Genomic DNA, 21,220 nt, shown 5'->3' with positions numbered 1-21,220 from the left:
TCCTGAGAAAGAAGAGTTTCAGGATTTTGACCTGAAATTTAGTCCATTCATGCCAATGAAGTGATGTGCTACTTGTTTCATTAGTATGTCATCTCTCTCATTAATAAATGTTATGTGCTCACTATGGGTTAAGCATCATATGAGGTATAAGTATTTCTGAATCTAAAATAGAAGAGGATCTCTACCAGGATCTTTATGTATCACTGGCATTACAGTACCTCCTAAGACCTCTGAAATCAGGTATTTGTAAATGTTAAAAAAAAAACAAAAAACAAAAAAACCAACGAGTCAAGTGAAGTATTTTTATATAAATCAAATAATTTAATCAGTCCATTCCACTTTAATCTACATCCAACCTGAAAAAAACATCATATTTAGAGAAATGACTAGACTAACCTATCTCATTATCCTTATCTACATGGCCCAAATCTTTGTAAATTCTTTTCCTATTAGATAATAATACATGTTCTTGTGGGCAGAAATTCTTTTTTTTTTATTATTTATTTATTTATTTATTTATGGCTGCGTTGGGTCTTCATTTCTGTGCGAGGGCTTTCTCTAGTTGCGGCAAGCGGGGGCCACTCTTCATCGCGGTGCACGGGCCTCTCACTATCGCGGCCTCTCTTGTTGCGGAGCACAGGCTCCAGACGCGCAGGCTCAGTAATTGTGGCTCACGGGCCTAGTTGCTCCGCGGCATGTGGGATCTTCCCAGATCAGGGCTCGAACCCGTGTCCCCTGCATTGGCAGGCAGATTCTCAACCACTGCGCCACCAGGGAAGCCCTGTGGGCAGAAATTCTTAATGCTGCTTTGCAGGTATTTTGATTGTAGAAAACAAAAACAAAACCAAACACCCAACAAAAACAAAACAGTAATATATTAATTACATAGTTCTTCCCATAGGAAATAATGCAAAGACTCTTTAACTAGAAGCTTGCCACGTCACTGTTGGGAGATGGATACGTGGTCCTGGAGCAGAACAATGAGTCCAAGTTTTATCACCAGACCGAATGTCTGAACAGCATCTCCCATTGTTTATGACTATTTAGGTTAATATAGCTGGTCTTCCACTCAACCCAGAGATTCTCAGTGGCAGGGAGCATGCTTAGTTGTCTTTCTCTCCCCAGTAACTAGAAGGTAGTAATAAGTCCTGACACACAGCAGCTACTTTATATGCTTATGAAAAGAATGAAAAAAATTAAGGACAAACATAGGAAGAAGTATATTTACTAGACTTCCAAGACCCATACTTAATTTAAATCCAATCTAGAAATAAGAACATGATTTACATCAGGCAACAGGTGTTCAAGACTTTTACAACAGGGCAATCACAGAAGGGGTTTGCTAGCTCACAGCGTTCTGCGCGTACACACTGCAAAACCTCTCCTGGCATTCTGGGCGTTTTCAAATGCTCCACCAGGACAGGTCAAAACTGGATTCTAGGGCGCTCTCCTTCTCACCATGCACCATGGAATATGTTTCCCCACAAAAAGTGTTACCACAGGCGTATGAACAAGTCTGGTCAGCAAAGGTACGAAAAATGCAACTCTAAGTACGACAGTATTTTAATTATACCATGAGGAAAACAATTTGCCGTGGATTGTTCCGTGAATCTAAACATTTAATACATTGCTTCTACAAGAAAGTACCTATTTATTAAGTTTAATTTTAATTTTCTGGTAGGATTGTTCTTCTATTAAGTTTCTCATCATAAATTGAAGATATAAAAATTTAAGAGTAGGAAATAAAATCTCTTAAATTTTCTTTGCCACTTTTATGCTTTGAAAATTCAAAATGGATAAAAACAAATAAGGCACAGAATGTTTCAGATCTGCATCCTGATGAACAAGAAGACACTGAAGATGGTCAGGAGGACTTTCAAGCAAAAGTGAACATGGTGCTCTCACCTCGTCGTGGCTAAATGCAAGACTGCAGCACGGCTGTATTACTAGTACACTGCAAACACCTAGAGAGGGAAGGGAAATAAAATCTAGGAGTCTTATGTGTGGAGTCAGGAGTTATCCAGCATGGAAACTGTTTCAACATTCTGGGAAGTTTAGCGAGACTAGGAATCATCATTGGAGCTGGAATGTAAAGCAAACTCTACGCTGTTAAGTAAAACATACAACTACTGGCAGATCTTTTATCAAAAGCACAATGATCCTGGCTTTCATTTTCCTGTTTCTTTCACACCTTAGATTTCACAGTAAGTCTCAAGGGAATTTTTCTTTCCAATATGAGAATTCAACCAACTTTAAAATGAAAAAAACAAAAAACTGATGCTGCTTTGTAGAAATTCATCATTGTGGAATGCAATATTCCTAAAATAAGAGATTACTCTAAAAATTAGAACACTGTTTCTAGCCAAGTATATCATGGAAACCCCTGAAAAAAACCCCCCAATTCCTGACAAATATATCACTGCCTATTTAGAAAATGTGATTGCTTTTCTTTGATCACGTTATTGCTCAATAGCAAAAGAAGGATATCACAGCTGTTTCTTCCTTTGGAGTATGGTACTACTTCTGAAATTCTGCATCATTTCTAATATTTTTAAATGGTAAAGAAGGGGCATGCACCAAGCTGAATGTGGTGACTAATGTGCTTTTGCTCAAGAGCCAGCTTTTTGAGACTATAAATGTGGTACTTTCTCATGAGTACTTTCACTAATGTCTTACAAGATACTCAATAATATGCTATTAACCCTGAAAAAATGGCTGCTGCTACGCAACCCCAAAGAGTTATATATATAGTGAGTGGATGACAAAAGTACTTTTTAACATGACAAATTTAAATTGAACAGCCACAACCAGGCGAGTGAATACAAATGGTTAAACTGCTAGAAAATAGGAAGGCAGATGGGCCTAAACTACAATACCTACAGCAAGGACTGGATATGTGTAGGCTTCTACATGCAGAGACAAATTGAGTTTGGTACTTAAAGCTTTCTGATGAAAATTCTAAGAAAGTGCTTGGGCCCACACTTACATTATTCTTACTATCAATAATAATAACAACCATGAAGAAACATGCAGTCAGTCCTGAAAATGAAACGGCAAGTTTGTCCAGAGTATCGTATCTGGACTATAAAATCTGATGCTTTTATGCTATCAGATTTCCTTATCAGTAAATATCTCATTGAAAAATTATTAATGAATTATTGGCAACTATACAAAGCCTTTGCTGGTATAGGTGTTACGGTATGGGTACCCATCTGGTAGAGAAAATATCACCATCCAAACATCTTAAATACCTTAATAATCTTCTATCATCCAAATATCCTAAGCCAATATTCTTAAATTGTTTCATCCAAAGGTACTCTTCTTGTCTTACCTCTATTACGCTAAAATCAATAATCCTTTGAAAAATTGTAATATCCTACATATTAAAAAAACCTAATGCTGTAGAAATCTCCAAAATGTAACATTAGTAATGTTAATGATCTAAAGAACTTGGCTTCATGGAATAGCTTTTCAGTATTTATTGCTCAGATGGGTTCAAAAAATTCTTAAGCATAATGTGGCAATGGCTCTAATACATCTGTAAACAGAATATCACTAATAAAAATTTTATTGGCATGAAATACTATAATTATGGATGTGTAAAATCTTTAAATCTTAAAGCCTCTTAACATAATCATGTATATCTATGTACAAAACATACATAAATTTTACTTTATTTAAAACATATGAAAGAGGGTATTACAAATCACACTAAACATAATAAATATATAACTTGCTTTGTTAAAAAGCGACAGTATACATTCAAGGAAAAGGCTAAACTTCCAATGCCAACTCTATATGAGACAAAATTAAACATTTACAATAATCAGTTTCCTAAAAGTGCTATTTTTAATACCTATAAGAGGAAACTCATTCTAGTGCTTTGTTTCCATCCAAACGTTTATACATTCCTTTATTCACAGAACCAGGTGCTTCTGTTACTAAAAATACATATCCAAAGCTTTTATATCCTTTTAAATAGATTTAACATTTTAGCTCTTTGGGGGAGGAACAGGGAAGTCCAAACAAACAACAAAGACCATTTTAAATTATTAGAGATGATTGACTTTATAACACACCCTGTTTCAACTCAGATGTGAAATTTGATGAGCATGTTAATGAAAAAAAAAAACCCCAGTTCACATGTCTAAGGTAAGTCATCCTTCTCTACGTGAGAATTTGCGTAGGTCGAGGAGCGTCCACTATAGCCACCTTCCTGTGAATCAGGCCTTGATGCCACGCTCCACTTCTGATTTGTACATTCTCTTCCAACCTGATTTGGCTTAGATTCTTCAGGGGTTGTATTTAGTACACTGATGGAACTGTTGGGGAAAGAAAAGGGAGATCTTCATCATCATCTCCTCCTCCTTTCATACCTTAGATATGCCTGAATGTTAAAATCTGATTACTCCCTTGTCTCATGCTAAGTAAATTTTGAGGACACACTGGTCAAGAACACAAACGTGTTTCAACATGGTCACTTTTATCTATCCATCTATTTATTTTATTTATCTGTTCAGTCTACTGTGAAGGATGCTACCCAGCTAGAGCCTAAGGTAGATAGAGAACACGTGAGTTTTGAAAGCTAATGTTCCCCACACCCCTGTCTTTCTGTCACTAGTTTCTAATCTCTTTATAGTTTCTTTCTTCACTCATCCATCTGTTCATGCATGCTTTCATCCTCCATCCGTTCACTCATGCAGATATTTAATGAGTGCCTACAAAGTGGTTAGGAGTCCAGACCCTGAACAGATGGTTTATGCTCACATCCCAGCTGGACCACTTATTACGTCACTTCGGGCAAGTTAACCCTCCCTGTTCTTCAGCTTCCTCAGTTGTAAAATGGAAATAATAATAGAACCTACACCTCACAGGGTTGGGGTGGGAACTAAATGAGTTAACACACACTAAGCACTTAACGATGATGCGCAATTAACTTCAAGTGTCGGACAATAACAATCGAAGTGTCTGAACACAGACACAGTCCCTAGCTTCAGAGATACAGTCTGAGGTACGCTCTGCAACCAGCCTCAAAACGAGTAAATTTAGTTAAATGATTACTTGCAAATCATGGGATTGAACCAATGAACAATACATTTTTATCAACTGAATATCTTACGTAATTTTTTTCACAAAACTTCTTTTGCCTAAATGTTCATTTTTTGGTGTGACTTTGGTTAACTAACTCAACCTTATAATGTGGCAATCCTAAAAAAAACTGAGTTGCTTTAATTCTAAAACGCTAAACCAAAAACATAATTGACAATTTTACTTACACTTACTTGCTTAAAAAAAAAAAGGAACTTGCTTATAATTCAGATTCAGAATCCCTGCTGTCTCAGATGAGATGAGATCAATGATGAACTAAGTTCTCTACGTAACTTAGTACAAGAGGTACTTTGCAGGGAATCCAGGCACAGCCCGTATGTAACATTCCTCTCTACAGTGAAGGAGCAATGAGGATGTTGCTGTAGAAATTAGCTACAAATATTCCTCATTATTTTGTCATAATCTTATTACAAACCCAGATCCAAGGTGCTTTAGGAGCAGGAATCCAAATATACCAAATAATTTAAAATTTCAAGAACGATGTCAAGCTGCACAGCTTCTCTCCTGATAACTAGTTACATGACTCTTTTGTTTTACCCTCAGTGGCCAGTATCTGTGAACAGCTTAATGAAATTTCTTTAAGATCCAAAATTCTGTTTCTATGCCACTGACATTGTTCAGTATAGCTCTTGAACACAAAAAACAGAAAAGCATTTTTATAATCCACTTATGTTTACATATATTTTTATTTTTATAGCCTGTTATTGAAGTTTTACAATGGACCAAGTACTGTTTTAAGTGCTTTACATATATTGGTACCGAATCTCACAGTACCCTATGGTGCAGGTACTAACTGTTGGACTTTTTATTAAACACAAAACAAAGTCTTCAAGGAATATTTATGTTAAATACTTTACAACTAAAAATAATTATGTAACAAAGTAAAAATTTTAAATACATAAAAATAATTGAGGCAACTAAGCTATGTTCTCTTTTAGGTACAGAATGCATTACAAGCATACTTCGTTTTATGGCATTTCAACTTATTGCACTTTGCAGATACTGTATTTTTTTTTACAAACAGAGGGTTATGGCAACCCTGGGTTGTCAGACGAATTAGCATTTTTTAGTGATAAAGTATTTTTTAATTAAGGTACGCACATTGTTTTTTTAGACATAATGCTATTGCACACTTCACAGACTACAGTACAGTGCACACATAACTTTTATATGCACTGGGAAACCAACAAGTTTGAGTATCTCACTTTGTTGCGATACTCACTTTACTGCAGTGGTCTGGAACTGAATCTGCAACATCTCCGAGGGCTGCCTGTATTTGTAAATGGTGAGCAGAATGTCTGTCTAAATCTATACACAGAGTTCTCATTGGTCAAATTTGGGGGCTTCAATAACATTCTATGTAAGAAAATACTCTGAGCTTATATTATCTTTTGATTGTAAATTAAACAAACTTTAACTTCCCATATTTCACACATCAACCTATTGGCTCTAACTGCAAAACACAGCCTAAATCCAAGCACAGTTCTGTCTTCATGTAATGACCCTAGGGTGCAAATTACCACATCTCTCACCTCAACTCCACTGATGTTTCTTAACTGGCTCTCCTGGCTTGTGCTCCTACAATCTGTTTCTCATATAATAAAATGAAGTAATCTTTTTAAAACTTGGATTTTAAAAAAATCATTATCTCACTTAAAAGGTCTCCAATGCTTTTCCATTGCCCTTAGAACAATATCCGACTTGCAAGTACAGACTAACATAGTTGACAAATGAAATCGCAAGTGCGTGTGGGAGCACAAGCAGAGCGGGCTGGGTATAAACAGTATCAGTCATGAGTTGATAACTGCTGAACCTGGGTGACGGGTACGCAGCGTCCCTGACCTCATTCCCTCTACCTGTGTATACATGTGAACTTTTACATAATGCTACCTCCCACCCTCACACCTCTGGGTCCTGCTCACTAACTACACTCGCCATCCACAAACACGCCCGTGTCCCGCCTCAGGGTTCCTACACTTGCCTGGAGGACTCTTCCCCCAGCTCCTTTTTTGCCCCCCAGTGTTTACTTAGAGTCCTAATCCTTTTAAAGGCCAACTACAAATGAGAGTGCCTTGTCCTTTTTTAAAACTTCATATTTTTGTTTAAAAATTTAACTATTTAACAATTCTTGGTCCAAGGGCTAGCTGGCGTCTTCAGCACTTAGCTGCACGCCAGTCTCTCTCTCACTACAACAGGCCAACTGTGCTGCAGCCCTGGCTCCCGCTTTCTAAGGCACCTGGGAAGGCCCTCGTGCCACTGTCTCCTACGTTAATGAAGAGGAGAGCGGTCACCACCACACTTGGCGACATGTCCCTTTGCTCTTTGTTACTCCTCTCTATCTCCCTAGGAATGTTCTATCTCCTTAGTTCAAAATTAATCTTGGAATAGGCTCTGAGGTAGAGTACTGATATTATACCTTAGAAAACGATGTAACAACTTAAGACAGAGGAAAATACAACAATGCATCAGTCAAAAGCAGTATCTGGCTCTCCTGGGGGTGGGGAGCAACTTTGTCTACCCTGTCATCCTTGGGCACAGATCCTCTTCACCAGTCAAGGGGAGGGGGCTTTTCTCGGGTCTTTGTCCTTCCACACCAATAAAATGGGCATACCACAAGAAACTCTAAAATAGGTACTCTACAGAAACTATCAAAACAATATCCTTCTATTCAATACAATTAAATTATTAAGTAACTCCTGAAATAAGATTGTATTTTAAATTGTATTTTACATGTGAAGTAAAAAGAATCACATTATATGACTTGGCTCGCAGAAGACAGGGACCAGAGCTACCTTGTTCACTGCTGTATTCCCAGAACCTAACAGGTGTCTATAGGATACCCAATAAATATTTGTACAATGAATGAGTCAATCTACTCAATTCCTCTCCAGAGTCTCTACTGGTGCTCGTCCTAGACACGCCAACTTTTCCTTTGCAACGCAACTCTAGCACTTTAACAAACATGTGAGAAGATCACCTATAGACCAGTACCTATGTTCAGATACACAGGAACGCGTCTGGCAAAAGTCTGAAGTAGAAGGAGAAGCAGGAAGAGACTTAGTAAGTTTAGACATGCAAACTGGAGACCCACTAGGCGCACCGTGAGGCTTCTTCTGCCGTGGCCTCGAGTGCACTGTAGGGTTGTCCCGATCAGAACCTGTTTAAAAAAGAAAAAAAGAAAAAAAAAGAAGGAAAAAAGGCACTACATCTGGAAAAGCATTAAATATAGTGAAGGTAATTAACTAGGGTCCTAGACTAGATTCATTTGCAGTTCTAAGTGAGGTGTGAGAGAACAAATTAATCTAAATATCCACTGTGGCCCTATGAGTCTAGTCTAGCTAATCCGGTGATCTTTGTTATGCACTGTCCACAAACATTTAGAAGGATCTAGTTTAAAAAATATTTCTAGATTGTGAATTTTCAAAACTTGACATTATTACACTCACAACATAAGTTGCTCTGGGTATGCAAAGTCCTCCTGTCATTTCTATTTTGACTACAGTAAATAAAATATCAAAGTTAATTTTTAGTTCCAATTAGAGAGTTCTTACTGGTGACTGCTTAAGTTATATATTAATAATTATCTACTTTATTTACATGCGTTTTCAGATTAAAGAGTTTATGAAGTACTCACTTCCTGAGAAGGCACTGAGAAGTTTCACATTTTCTGAGTTCTGGTGGTCAAAGGTAGTCATATTTAGAAACTGTTGCTTTAACCAACTGGCTCTTTCTTCTTCAAATGCCTTTCTCTACCATAACAAGCAAACCAAAGAAATACCGATCAATACTTCAACATTCACACAATTGCCATTTCACACGATTTCTCTAGCTATTTGTGTCTGCTCTCTGATTATCTCTATATATTTAGTCAAAGGAATTAACCCTAGAAAACTAAGAAAAATTTCATTTAAGAAAATTATGTTTAAAAAATAAAAATTCACCTATTTCTCCTGACAAGCCAACTATTTTCACATCAATTCTGAATAAATTCAAGTGTATAACACAAAATAATAAGCATGTTAGCATAACTTTAAACATATGGAATATGAGCACAACTTCTGAACACACAAAACATGGTAAATATAAGATTACAAACAACAGAAAAACTGACATTTACCCCATTGTAAACTAATCACTTGAAAAAAAAAAAGGAGATATGACTTCATCAAGCACTGCTCTCATCCTCCAACCATCTCCCAGTACTAGCAGCCGTCACCACTAGACCACAGAGGGCCTATGTCAAACCTCCTCCTTCTGAATAGCTAATTAGCAATCCTAAATTCTCCCTCTCCCCTCGGGTCTCTCGTACTTCCTTCCCATCCTTCACTGGCCCCACTGTCCTCAGTGACCAGAGGCAGATAGAGTCTCAGGCAGAGAATGGGGAGTGGTATGCAAAGCAGCAAGAGTATCTCTTGGAGTAGCGTCAGGGGTGGGGGGGGGGGGGATACGGGCTCAGAAACACAGGTGATCCCATAAGACAGGAGGAAATGCTGGTGCAAACTGTTTTTGCTCCTGAGGAAGATAGCTATTGATGACATAGACTTTCATAATTACAGAGGAAGGTCATGTCAGCTACTTAAGATAGCATATAGTCTTTCATTCATAAATATTAATACAAAATCATGGATCACCAGACATTTGAAGAAAACTAACAGCATAAAAGAAAAACGGCCAGGATAAATAAAGAGAACTGGCCAAGGGAAACAATTAAAGATAAACTTTTTTTTCAAATAACACAAATTATCAGACAGATTTATGAATATTTGTAAAATATAATGGTATACCAAAAAAAGCAAACAATAAGGACATTAGAGAACTTAAAAGATAAATTCTGAAATAAAAACTCAGTGGATGAAGTGAATAATAAAACTGACCTTTGCTGAATACCAGGTTGGTGATGCCCAAGATAAGAGTGAGAAAATATTCCTGAATCCAGAACATAAAGTCAATCTATAGATGTAGTCAGAAGGCAAAACATTTGTCTAACAGAATTTCCAGAATGCAAGAGAAGAAGGAAAAAACACAGAATTGAAGAAAGTATCCCTAAACTGAAGAAATATAGTGTCTTCAGGCTGAAAGGAGCTACCCAGACGTATCCTGGTAAAATTGCAGAACTCTTAAGAACATAAAATTCCAAAAGCTTCCAGAGAGGGGGAAAAACAAAACACAGGTATCTACAAAGTAATACAGGTTATATTACAGCCAGGCTTCTCATGAGCAAAACAAAACACTGGAAGAAATGGAATAACTCAAAAGTTTTGAGGGGAAAAGTTAGAAAACTAAATTCTATATCCAGCCAAACCAATCAACTAAGAATGTATTTTTTACATATTCCAGAATTCAGAATATTTTTCACTCACACACTACTTATGAAAAACTTACTCAAGAACGTAATACAGCAAATTGGAAAAGGAACTGAAGAAAGAGAATAACATGAGATATAAGTTGAATCTGATTCAGGAAATCATAAAGGAAGCTACAAAGAAAGTCAAAGTATTTACTACACAGTGATACATGGAAGATTTTCTTCCATGTGGCAAAATCTTAATAACAGAATATTTTTTATGTGTCCAAAAAAATTACTTGGCTACAGAATGAATAACATTTACATAATCACCATGTTACCAAAGTTCTTTCTGGTTTTTAATTCTTAAGTCTCAATCTTAGACAAAGTACTTACACCTGAATTGTATTAAAAGACAGAATATAAACGTGATAATACTTGACAATGAAAACTAATATCACAGACAAAATCTGGGGAGTCGAAGGGTAAGAGCAGTGCAACAAGGGTAACTACAAGGATGTCCTCATCTTTTGTCTCAGGGATAAACCTATACTGTCTGAAGTTGAGGAAACCTGAAATGGAAGCATTAAACAAATTTACTTAAAGCAAAAAAGTCAACCAGGAGAAATAATTCTTTAAAAAGTAGCTTAAAAAAGTAAAAATATTATGAAGAAATCATATGTAAATGAGAAACAGTGTAGATGGGAGGCATGCTAAAAACACAAAACTCCTTATCTTTCATAGTGGGGGATCGATAGGCTTATATCAAGAAAAAAGGTTGAACTTTATTTCAAGTTAAAATAGTACTTCCCAGAAGAATCACAAACTTTTAACAGTGGTTACTTCTGAGGAATGAAACTGGCGATAAGAATGGAGGGTACTGTCTTACCTTGTAGCTTTTTGTATGGATTGAGTTTCTTTTTTTAAACCATTTTCAGACATTACTTCTCTAATTTTTGAAAAGGAAATATGTAGGTAATACACTGCTAAATAAAAAAGCGACCTGTCGAAGTGTATACACACACAGTTCATCAAACTGTTAATGCATTCATCCCTGGGTAAGGGGATGGAGAGAGAGAGGGGGAGAACTTTATTTTTACTGTATTCTACCCCTAACCCCCTTTTTTTAAAACAGAAGACATGTTTTTGGTTGCACTCTCTTCTGACTCTACACCTACTGACAGTGGAGACATGACAGATGCCCAAAAGAAATCTCTTGTGTGAAGCTAAACCCTTAACAGTAGAAAGCCACCCAACGGACTTTCCTGGCAGCACAGCAGTTAAGAATCCGCCTGACAATGCAGGGGACACGGGTTCGATCCCCAGTCCAGAAAGATGCCACACGCCGCAGAGCAACTAAGCCCATGTACCACAACTACTGAGCCTGCGCTCTAGAGCCCATGAGCCACAACTACTGAGCCCACACACCTCAACTACTGAAGCCTGTGCCCCTAGAGTCCATGCTCTGCAACAAGAGAAGCCACTGCAATGAGAAGCCCATGCACCGCAATGAAGAGTAGCCCCTGCTCGCCACAACTAGAGAAAGCCGGCATGCAGCAACGAGGACCCAATGCAGCCAAAAAAATAACTTAAAACAAAACAAAACAAAACAAAATAAAATAAAATAAAGAAAGCCACCCAAAAGGGATGATAAATGCTTATAGTTTTTTCAATAAAAAAATTTTTTTTCAATACAAAAATGTTTCAATTCCAAATCTGGTAAAGGCAGAATGATATCCTTCTATTATAGCTTCCATTTCAAGCTATTTGTGAAATCACTGGTAAAATACTTGAGAAAAAAAATGGATAGCAAAGAAACAAGAAAAAGCAGAACTTAGATGCATTCTGCTGACCTCTCCAGGACCTTCAAACGCTCTACAAAGAAAGCCAATTGCTTAAAATACCTCCAATCCTAGGCGAATAGCTGCTTCTGTAAAGCTTCGTCTTTCTTTCTCGAAATTCTTCTTTTGCTCTTTAAATAGGGACCATTCTTCTTTGAGGCGTTCCTTTTCTTCCAACAAGTAACAGTCTCGTAGCAGTGAAGTGGTGTCATCATCACACGCAGTAGCAAGCTGCTGCTATTAAATTTTAAAACATAGTAAGTTCCAGAGTGTCCCTGCAACACTCCAGCAAGTTGAAATGAACGCAAGGGAAAAGCAGGTCAAACTTTAGGGGAAGGAGAGAAATGATAAAGAATCAGAAAGTCAACTGAAATGAGGAGTCTCATTTCCCAAATGCTTCTAACTGGCAAAGCCCCTACTAAGGAGTGCTACGTGGTCTATCTCTGGGCAAGCACAGAACTTAGTTTAGACTGAAAAATGTCAAATGCTACAGATCTTATAAAGTAAAGGAGTAAAAATATAGTAAGATTAAGTAAAATTCTGACCCTTCACAGGGGAGAACAGTTTTAAAAGGTGCCTCGCATTTACCTGTAAAAGTTGCTGCTGAGTTTTAATCATTTCTTTACACTGTTGAATTTCTAACTCAAGTTTTTCAGTTTCTTGTTCATGGTCTTGTCGTGAGATTACATCTTCATCATTAAAACCTTCTACGTGTACCTTTGAAACTAACACAAAACCAGTAATTTGACATAAACGTTACAATCATCATTTTAGTTTATGGTGTTTGGGGACATATATTTAAAAATCAAGGCTCTCAGAACTTTTCCCTTTCTGGAATCTTGCAGGTTTTCTAAAAGGTAGGTATTTCCTTTGCCCTTTAAAAATTCCATAAGCTATAATAAAATAAAATAAAATGTATATTATTTTAACACTAAAAAATTTTAAAAAGCACAAAGCAGCTCTAAGGAGTTCATGGCAACTATAAATTCATGCTATTTCTGGACTAAATGATATCCTTACTTACAGAGCTCTACTGCCAACATTTAATCTGTAATTCATATTTATTCACGATTGTGTCCTAATTAAAAATGTACAACCTATATTCACAGAAAAATTAACATTCATAACCTATGTTCTTTTGACACTTCCCCAAAGATCAGTGCAGTGCTACAAATCTTGCTGTTATTAAATTCAACAAATATGAAGTCCAAAAATACTTGCTATTTACTAATAGACAATGATGACTGAAATCAATAAAATCTCATGTAAAGTAATTTTGATACTATAATTTTGCTGACTGCTCTTCACTTTTGGAGACAGTTAGCACTGAGTGTGTCATTTTTGACCATTTAGAATAAATTTTCTTTAAATAGACTTCATTTACTTAGCAGGAATCTTAATTTTCTTGATTTAAAAGCATGCGAATCTTAACAAATATAAAATAAGGATATATTCATCCACATATATCTATTTATACTATCTATAATGACAAGAAGTGGTATCTAAAATAATAGACTGTTAAGTGAAAAAAGCACAGTGTAGGCAAAAAACATGTAATATTCAATTTTTGGTTTGTATACACTTAAAATAAATATTTTGTGAGCACACAGAGAAAGGTCTAGAAAGGTATGCACCAAACTATTAGGTGTTACACATAGGGAACAGAGACCTGAATATTCTACTTTATATATTGGGTTGGCCAAAAAGTTCGTTCGGTTTTAAAGTAAAAATAAAAGACATTTTTCATTTCCACCAAGAACGATATATTCATTAACCGAACGAACTTTCTGGCCAACCCAATACCTCCTAATTGATACTTTGCATCGAATATCTATTATTTTGTTTTTTTTTAAAGAATTTTCTTTTTTTTTTTAATTAGTTATCTATTCTATACATATCAGTGTATACAGTCAATTCCAATCTCCCAATTCATCCCACCACCATCGTCCGGCCCCTGCTTTCCCCCCTTGGTGTCCATATGTTCGTTCTCTACATCTGTGTCTCTATTTCTGCCTTGCAAACCAGTTCATCTATACCATTTTTCTAGATTCCACATATATGCGTTAATAGACAATATTTGTTTTTCTCTTTCTGACTTACTTCACTCTGTATGACAGTCTCTAGGTCCATCCACATGTCTACAAGTGACCCAAGAACCTTACTGAACAATGTATTCATTAACCGAACGAACTTTTTGGCCAACCCAACACTTCCTAATTGATACTTTGCAACAAGTGTCTATTATTTTGAAAATAATTTAGAAATGAATTATTAGCAACCTAGGAATAGGCAAGTATCTAGGAATAATAAGCAAAAGGTTCATATTTATACTATATTATGATTAATATTTTCCTGATTTCCATGATACAGTAAGAGACTCAGTTCACTTTATTCAATTGTCTTCTGCACTCAGAGCCGATGGACATATGATGTCCTCTTTTCGGAGAGATTCACTCTGAGAGCAAAGCATTTTTTCTCAGCGAGGTTCAAACTGCATGTCTGGAAGTAGGCAGAGTCTTGCTTTTCAAACCACCAGACTGAGCTAAGGACTTCAGTCTGAGCCCGTAACTTGGCTTTCCAGGTGACTGACTGAAGTCAGCTTACTGAGTGTCACAGCTCAATCCACCTGTGTTCAGGCAGTACTTACCTTGGTTATCAAGTTTTTCTACATGACTTTTCAAAATTCTCCACTGTTTTCTGATGCTGTTGGTAAGCTGCTCTCTCACAGTTTCACAGGAAAGGTCCCATATACTCTCTCTACTCAGTTCCCCAGCATCTTCTTCAATATCAGAGATAACCTACCAGTGGCCAGAGATGAGAGGGAAAGACCAGAATCTTAAAATGGCTTTAGACACTCAGGCAGTAGTCGTCAGACTGATGGTCAGAGACACATATCAAAATCATTTCTGTGCTGTATCTGAAACATAAATGACCCAGTCCTTAACATAAATGTCTTGAGAAAAAGCAATTAATACTGAAGATAGAAATTCCTCAACTCAGGTCTCTTCAAAGCTGAATTTGAAGCCCAATGTAGTCAGTGACAAAAGTCATGGAACTGTGTGAGGAGGAGGAACCTGTCTCATGCTGTGTTAGGTGCTTTCACACGTTAATTAGTCCTCAAATCATGTTACCACGTGGGGAAACTGAGGCTTAGAGAAGCAGACTAACTTTCCTGATGTCACACAGCTCCAGTCTAACTGGCCTCCAATTTTTGGTTGCTTTGACAAATAAACCTGTGAAATAATCTCCAAAGTAAAAGCAACTGTTAATCCTATTTTTCTCATATATTTTTTTTTTTATAAAACTGGAGATATTTTTCTCTGTATTCTACCAAGACATTAAATCACAGGAAAATGTAGCAACCTTTACTGATATGATCAAATAAAGTCAAAGCAGGATAAAGAACATAGGGAAGCAATACTAAATGTATACAAGTCATAATAACCTGCATCTACATAAAATGGTCCTAATTTGTTATTAACATCCAGGATAGTAGATACATATACTTAACTAATTTGAACAATATATCTTGCTGGGGAAAAAAAAAAGAAGAAAAGAGACGATGAAAAGAAAGAAGGGCTGATTAGACTGTCCCCACACGTACTGATAGATGCAGCAGGAGTGAGGGAGTGACTGAGTCTGAAGAACGGTATCAATAGTCTGAGGTCAGCAATGGGTTGGTAGAGGTCTAGGTCTCCCAGCGGGCGTAGGTAGGGAAAACCCAGGGTGTGGCTCATTGTGACTCTGGTTCTTGCCAATCAACACTCTGGAGCTACCTGACAGTAATTCTTCCAAGGAGAATTCTCTGCTATACACCTTCTCTGCTATACATTTCAAGGCATACCAGAATACTACAAATTCATTATTAAAATTAACTGCTGCACATTAATAATTGCCAGATTGAGTGAAACTCTAAAACCACAAAAAAATTAAAAATTCATTTAACTTGAATTTTGGGTATGTATTTTGGCTACAATTAAGCAAGATAATAAATGAAAATTTGGATGCTACCTAGGCATTCCAAGGTTATGTCTTACTCTTCTTGCTATAATGGGCCAAAATCTTTCCTTACAAGTAAGGAATGGGTGAATTACTTAAATTTTAAGAGAAAACGTATCGAGAAAAAAAGGATCTTTTAAAAAACAGGAAATACACTTAAGATATTATTGTTTCTCCAAACTTCAACATCTGAATTATGAGAAATTATACAGGATACTATCATCTGAAAAAGATCTCCTTGATTTACTACCTACTTTTGCTGACTAAAAGCTGGTAATGAGACATTAGTAAAGGCTGGGTCCAAAACTGAAGAAACCACAGGAGTTACAGAAACTATGCTAACTCTGGCAAGGTATTAGTGAGTGTTAAGAACTGACCCAAAGTGATAGACTTTGCGAGAAAAGGTTACTTAACTGAATATAAGATGTCAAGCAGACTCCAAATTGGAGAGTCTAAAAAGAACATTCAGGTTCTTTTTTTAAAGAAGAAAAAAAAAGGCAAGAGATGAGCTTATCAGTTGGACTGATTTGTGAAACCACAAAATAATCCTCAAATATAGGTTAATAAAACATGTTTGGTGACTTACTGGTAATTACTACTTTTCATCAACATTGTTATTTTCAGATTTTAGTTACTAATGTGAACTTGCTTGAATACAGAATTTAAATTTATATGTAAAGAACTAAGTTTAAAAACCTTTTCACCATTATGTGACTTTTTTTTCTGACCTCTACATGTTATGCCCTCATCAAATGATTTCCCCAGGCTTTCTACCTCAAAAAACACCTACTAAGGGCCAATTCAAATGTGACTTCCTCTGTGATGCCTTTCTTGATTGCCATAATTGTTTTATTTTACACACTGTACCACCCTATTATAGCTGTTAATGTGTATAATAATTACTTCTCTATATGCCTGTCTCTCTCAAAAAAGGCTCTTGTGGGATGCAATGGTCTGAATGTTTGTGTTCTCTCTAAATTCTTATGTTGAAATCCTAACCTCCAATGTGATGGCATTCGGAGGTGGGTGATCTTAGGGAAGTGATTAGGTCATGAGGGTGGAGCCCTCATAAATGGGGCCCCAGTGAGCTCTCTCACTTTTTCCCACCATGTGAGGATGAAAGAAGTCAGCAATCCAACCAGGAAAAGGACCCTCACAGACACCAACCCTGCTGGCATCCTGATTTTAGATTTCCAGCCTCCAGAATTGCGAGAAATAAATTTTTGTTTGTTTATAAGCCAACCAGTCTATGGTACTTTGCTTTAGCAGCCTGAACTAAGGCAAAGGAAACAGTCAAAATCTTCTCAGCTTTTTCTCTCCAGGGACTAGAACACATAATGAACATTCAATAAATTTATGGACTAAGTGATTCCTTGGTTCCCAAAGTTAATAAAAGTTTCACTCTCTGAAAAGTAGAGCCTGCTAAAGTTACTCAACATTTAAGCTACTTAAAGGATATTTGGCACAGTGGTTAAAAACATGAGCTCTGGAGTGAGACAGACTTGGATTCAAATCCTAGTTCTGTCATGCGTGATACTGAGATAGCTTTTGTGCCTCAATTTCCTCACCTATAAAATAGGGATAATCATAGTACCCAAAGCATCAATTATTATAAGACTAAAATGAGACAATGCTTATAAAGTGCTTTTCATGGTGCTTGGCACAGATTAAGTCCCCAGAAAATCACCTCCATCATTTCCTAGGGCATGTCTGGAAACTTACAGGGACATTTTTTTGGTTGTCAGGGTGACTGGGGGTAGTAGCACAGCAGTGAGTGTCCTGCACAAGATATCAACAGTGTCCCCATTGAGAATACCTATCTACTGTTTTAATTGTTCTAATCAGCGATCTGAAGACTGTATTAGAGAGGAAAGAGCCACTTACAGTTCCTGTACTATCATCTGCTCTTTCTCTAGGTTTCTGCTTTTGGGGAGAAAGAAGAGAAATCATTTCCTTTTTCATTTGCTGAAGAACCTTCTTAAGTTCAGCATTTTCCATTAGGATTTGTTTCTGACGATATTCATAATCATTCAAGAGAATTTTATACATTTCATCTTCGTTCCTGAGAAAGAAACTGTCAGTATGAAAATGCAGTATAGAAAGGGAAGTCTGATTAAACGTGTCAGTTTGATTTGTGCCTTACCTGGCTTCAGTTTTACCCGTCCTCCAGGAGCCTCTTTTTCCATCAGCTCTCCCCACGTAATTTAAAACTTCCATAGCTACAAACATGAACACACAGAACAAAACCAATTCTTACCATACATTTTTAAGTGTTTAAAACCCTAACGGTCTATATGCATTAGGGACGTAAGTCAACCTGGTATACAAATTAGGATTTAGGCTCAAACAGCCCAGATTTTAAGCTCCAGTTCCATCACTCATAAGCCTGAGATCTTGGCAAGTTACTTAACTGCTAAGCCTGTTTCTTCATCAATCGGGAATAATGAAAGTATCTATCAAAGAGTTGTGAAGAGTGAAAGAAATGTTAAAGTACTTAACACAGTAAGCACTTAATAAGCGTTCATTTAATTATCATTATTTATTTTATCATCGGGGTTGGCAAACTATGGCCTGTGGGCAGCTGCCTGATTTTGTAAATAAAGTTTTTTTTAGAACATAGCCACACCATTTGTTCATCTCTTTTCTATAGCTACTTTTGCACTACAGTGGCAGAGTGACAAAAGACCACAGAACCCACAAACCTCAAAATATTTACTATTTGGATCACTACAGAAAAAGTCTGCCATGCCCTGTATCATGACCACCACCATCGTCATCATCAAAGGAGACAAGGCTCCTGACAGTATTAACGTCTCTTCTGCCCCAGGCAGAGATGAAAGCAGTTGGCATAAGAAGGAAAAAAGATGAGAATAAGTTATTATAATTTTAGAGCTGATAAAAATCATTACAGAACTGTCACTTCCAGTTGGGTCTGGACCAGGAAAAGAGCCAGACGACCATAATATGAGGGCTCTGCTATAGGGTTAAATATTTAATAAACTTCTCTAACAAAGTGTTGCATTTTATACTTCTAGCCTTTCATCCTGCTCTTTAATTTTGCTATTCCCTTTATGAATGAACACAAGGTTAACCAATCTTAAAAACCAATAAGTGTCCAAGTTTAAGATTTATAATCTCAGAATACTTAGATTTCTAACCTTGTCTTAACTGCTAATTATCACAAACTTTTCAATGATTTTAAAATAAAATGTTCAAATAACTGCAACAGCGCTGCTGTACAGAATGACAGTGACACAGTGAACACTGAACTGCTTGCTGGAAACAGGCTTAGCCCACCATGTGACAGCTTGAAACATCTGCTCATCAGCTGTTGTATGCAAGTCCAAGTTCAGAATAATGTATAATGTAGGTTAGATGACAGCCTATAGCCCACTGGGAAACCACTCTTCAATAAATCAATGCACATATTTCCTGTTCCCTGAATCTTGGCAGGCCAGCAAAACTTTATCTGTGTAGCTCTACTTTTGTGTGTGTGTAGTTCTATTTTTTTTTTTATTGAATTGCAGTTAATTTACAGTGTTGTGCTACATTCCACTGTACAGCTAAATGACTCAGTTATTACACATATATACATTCTTTTTTTATATTCTTTCCCACTATGGTTTATCCCAGGATATTGAATATAGTTCCCTGTGCTATACAGTAGGACCTTGTTGTTAATCCATTTTGTACGTAATAGTTTGCATCTACTAACCCCAAACTCCCAGTCCACCCCTCTTCCTTCCTCCCCTCCCCCGTGGCAACCATAAGTCTATTCTCTATGTCTGTGAGTCTGTTTCTGTTTTGTAGATAGGTTCATTTGCACCATATTTCAGATTCCACATATAAGTGATATCATATGGTGTTTGCCTTTCTCCTTCTGACTTACTTCACTTAGTATGATAATCTCTAGTTGGATTCATGTTGCTGCAAATGGCATTATTTCGTTCTTTTCTATGGCTGAGTAGTGTAGTTCTACTTTTTAATCTACACTATTTACTTGAAATTATGCACAAACTTGAATGAAATAAGTTGTAAATTAAGTTTCAAAAGAATAATAGAAAAAAGTATACTTTAACAAACAAAACTTTCACAGTCAGCTGTACTTCAAAAATGCACAGCTAAACTAATTTAAAAGAACTCAAACTGACATGAATGACTGGGCCTGATGAACCATTTTATGAAGTTAACTCAAAAATCACACTTTTGGTACTCAGAAACTGATCCTGATTTTTAATATAATCAGTTCTTTGCTATGAAAGGTTAGAGTGTCCTCTGGCTTAGCTTTTCTCTGTGGATTAATCCTACATCTGTCATGTTAAAAAAATATGTATGCAATTCTTATATGCAACTAATGGAGCAAAGCAAAATTACTATTTTTCAACTAACCAGTTGTCTCAATTTCTAGTTTACATGTATATATACCATCTAAAATCAACTGTATAAAGCATGAAAAGTACACTTCGTGAATTATTGAGCTCAGTCCCTCTACATTTATTTCTTAGTGTAATACTAGCTTATTTATTCCCTTTGCTTTATCTTAGCCAGCTGCTCCTTACCTATTTTTTTATCCTTCTTGTTCATAACAAGTTGATGTAGACGTTCCTTTAGTTTATTATATTCACGCTCTTTTCTCTTCATATCATGATTATACTGAGTAGCTCGACTTGCAATAATATTTTGTAATTTCTGCACCTAAAAAAAGCATTTTCTATTAAGTGAGTCTCTTTAGGACTGGTAAACCCAGTTAAAATTTACAAATTCAATAGAGAGAAGAAGTCCTAGAATTCAGCTCCTCATATAATAGTTCAAGAATTCTAGGATTATTCCTCCTTCTCTGTGACCACTGGAAATCACTCTTTAAATGAGTGATTTAATGAGATTTCATTAAATGAAGCACATAAAGTTTTCATGTTTTAATTATGAAATTTCCAGAGCTGCTAACTCTCTAAATTATTGTCTACACCTTTCACCCTACATACAGATT

At 36.5% G+C, this 21,220-nt stretch overlaps 1 protein-coding gene across 13 annotated transcripts in view; it reads right to left on the bottom strand.

Moving 5' to 3' along the window:
- Nucleotides 1–314: 314 nt before the first annotated feature.
- The window catches only part of SSX2IP (SSX family member 2 interacting protein), a 42,944-nt gene continuing 22,038 nt past the window's right edge, over nucleotides 315–21,220 (bottom strand). For 6 of the 13 annotated variants that reach the window (XM_082410198.1, XM_082410209.1, XM_082410204.1 and 3 more), the window contains 9 exons: nucleotides 20,793–20,928; nucleotides 18,377–18,452; nucleotides 18,118–18,307; nucleotides 14,882–15,032; nucleotides 12,823–12,959; nucleotides 12,298–12,471; nucleotides 8,744–8,858; nucleotides 8,101–8,266; nucleotides 315–4,322 (listed from right to left, as the gene is read on the bottom strand). In XM_082410198.1, the coding sequence (XP_082266324.1) occupies nucleotides 4,148–4,322; nucleotides 8,101–8,266; nucleotides 8,744–8,858; nucleotides 12,298–12,471; nucleotides 12,823–12,959; nucleotides 14,882–15,032; nucleotides 18,118–18,307; nucleotides 18,377–18,452; nucleotides 20,793–20,928 (1,320 nt within the window). In that variant the 3' untranslated portion in view covers nucleotides 315–4,147. The remainder of the gene's footprint in view (nucleotides 4,323–8,100; nucleotides 8,267–8,743; nucleotides 8,859–12,297; nucleotides 12,472–12,822; nucleotides 12,960–14,881; nucleotides 15,033–18,117; nucleotides 18,308–18,376; nucleotides 18,453–20,792; nucleotides 20,929–21,220) is intronic. The other 7 variants (XM_082410199.1, XM_082410206.1, XM_082410208.1 and 4 more) reach the window with 7 other exon arrangements.

Source organism: Balaenoptera physalus, assembly GCF_965194825.1.
Source record: "Balaenoptera physalus genome assembly, chromosome: 1".
NCBI lineage: Eukaryota > Metazoa > Chordata > Mammalia > Artiodactyla > Balaenopteridae > Balaenoptera > Balaenoptera physalus.
This window is presented reverse-complemented; position numbering and strand designations above follow the sequence as displayed.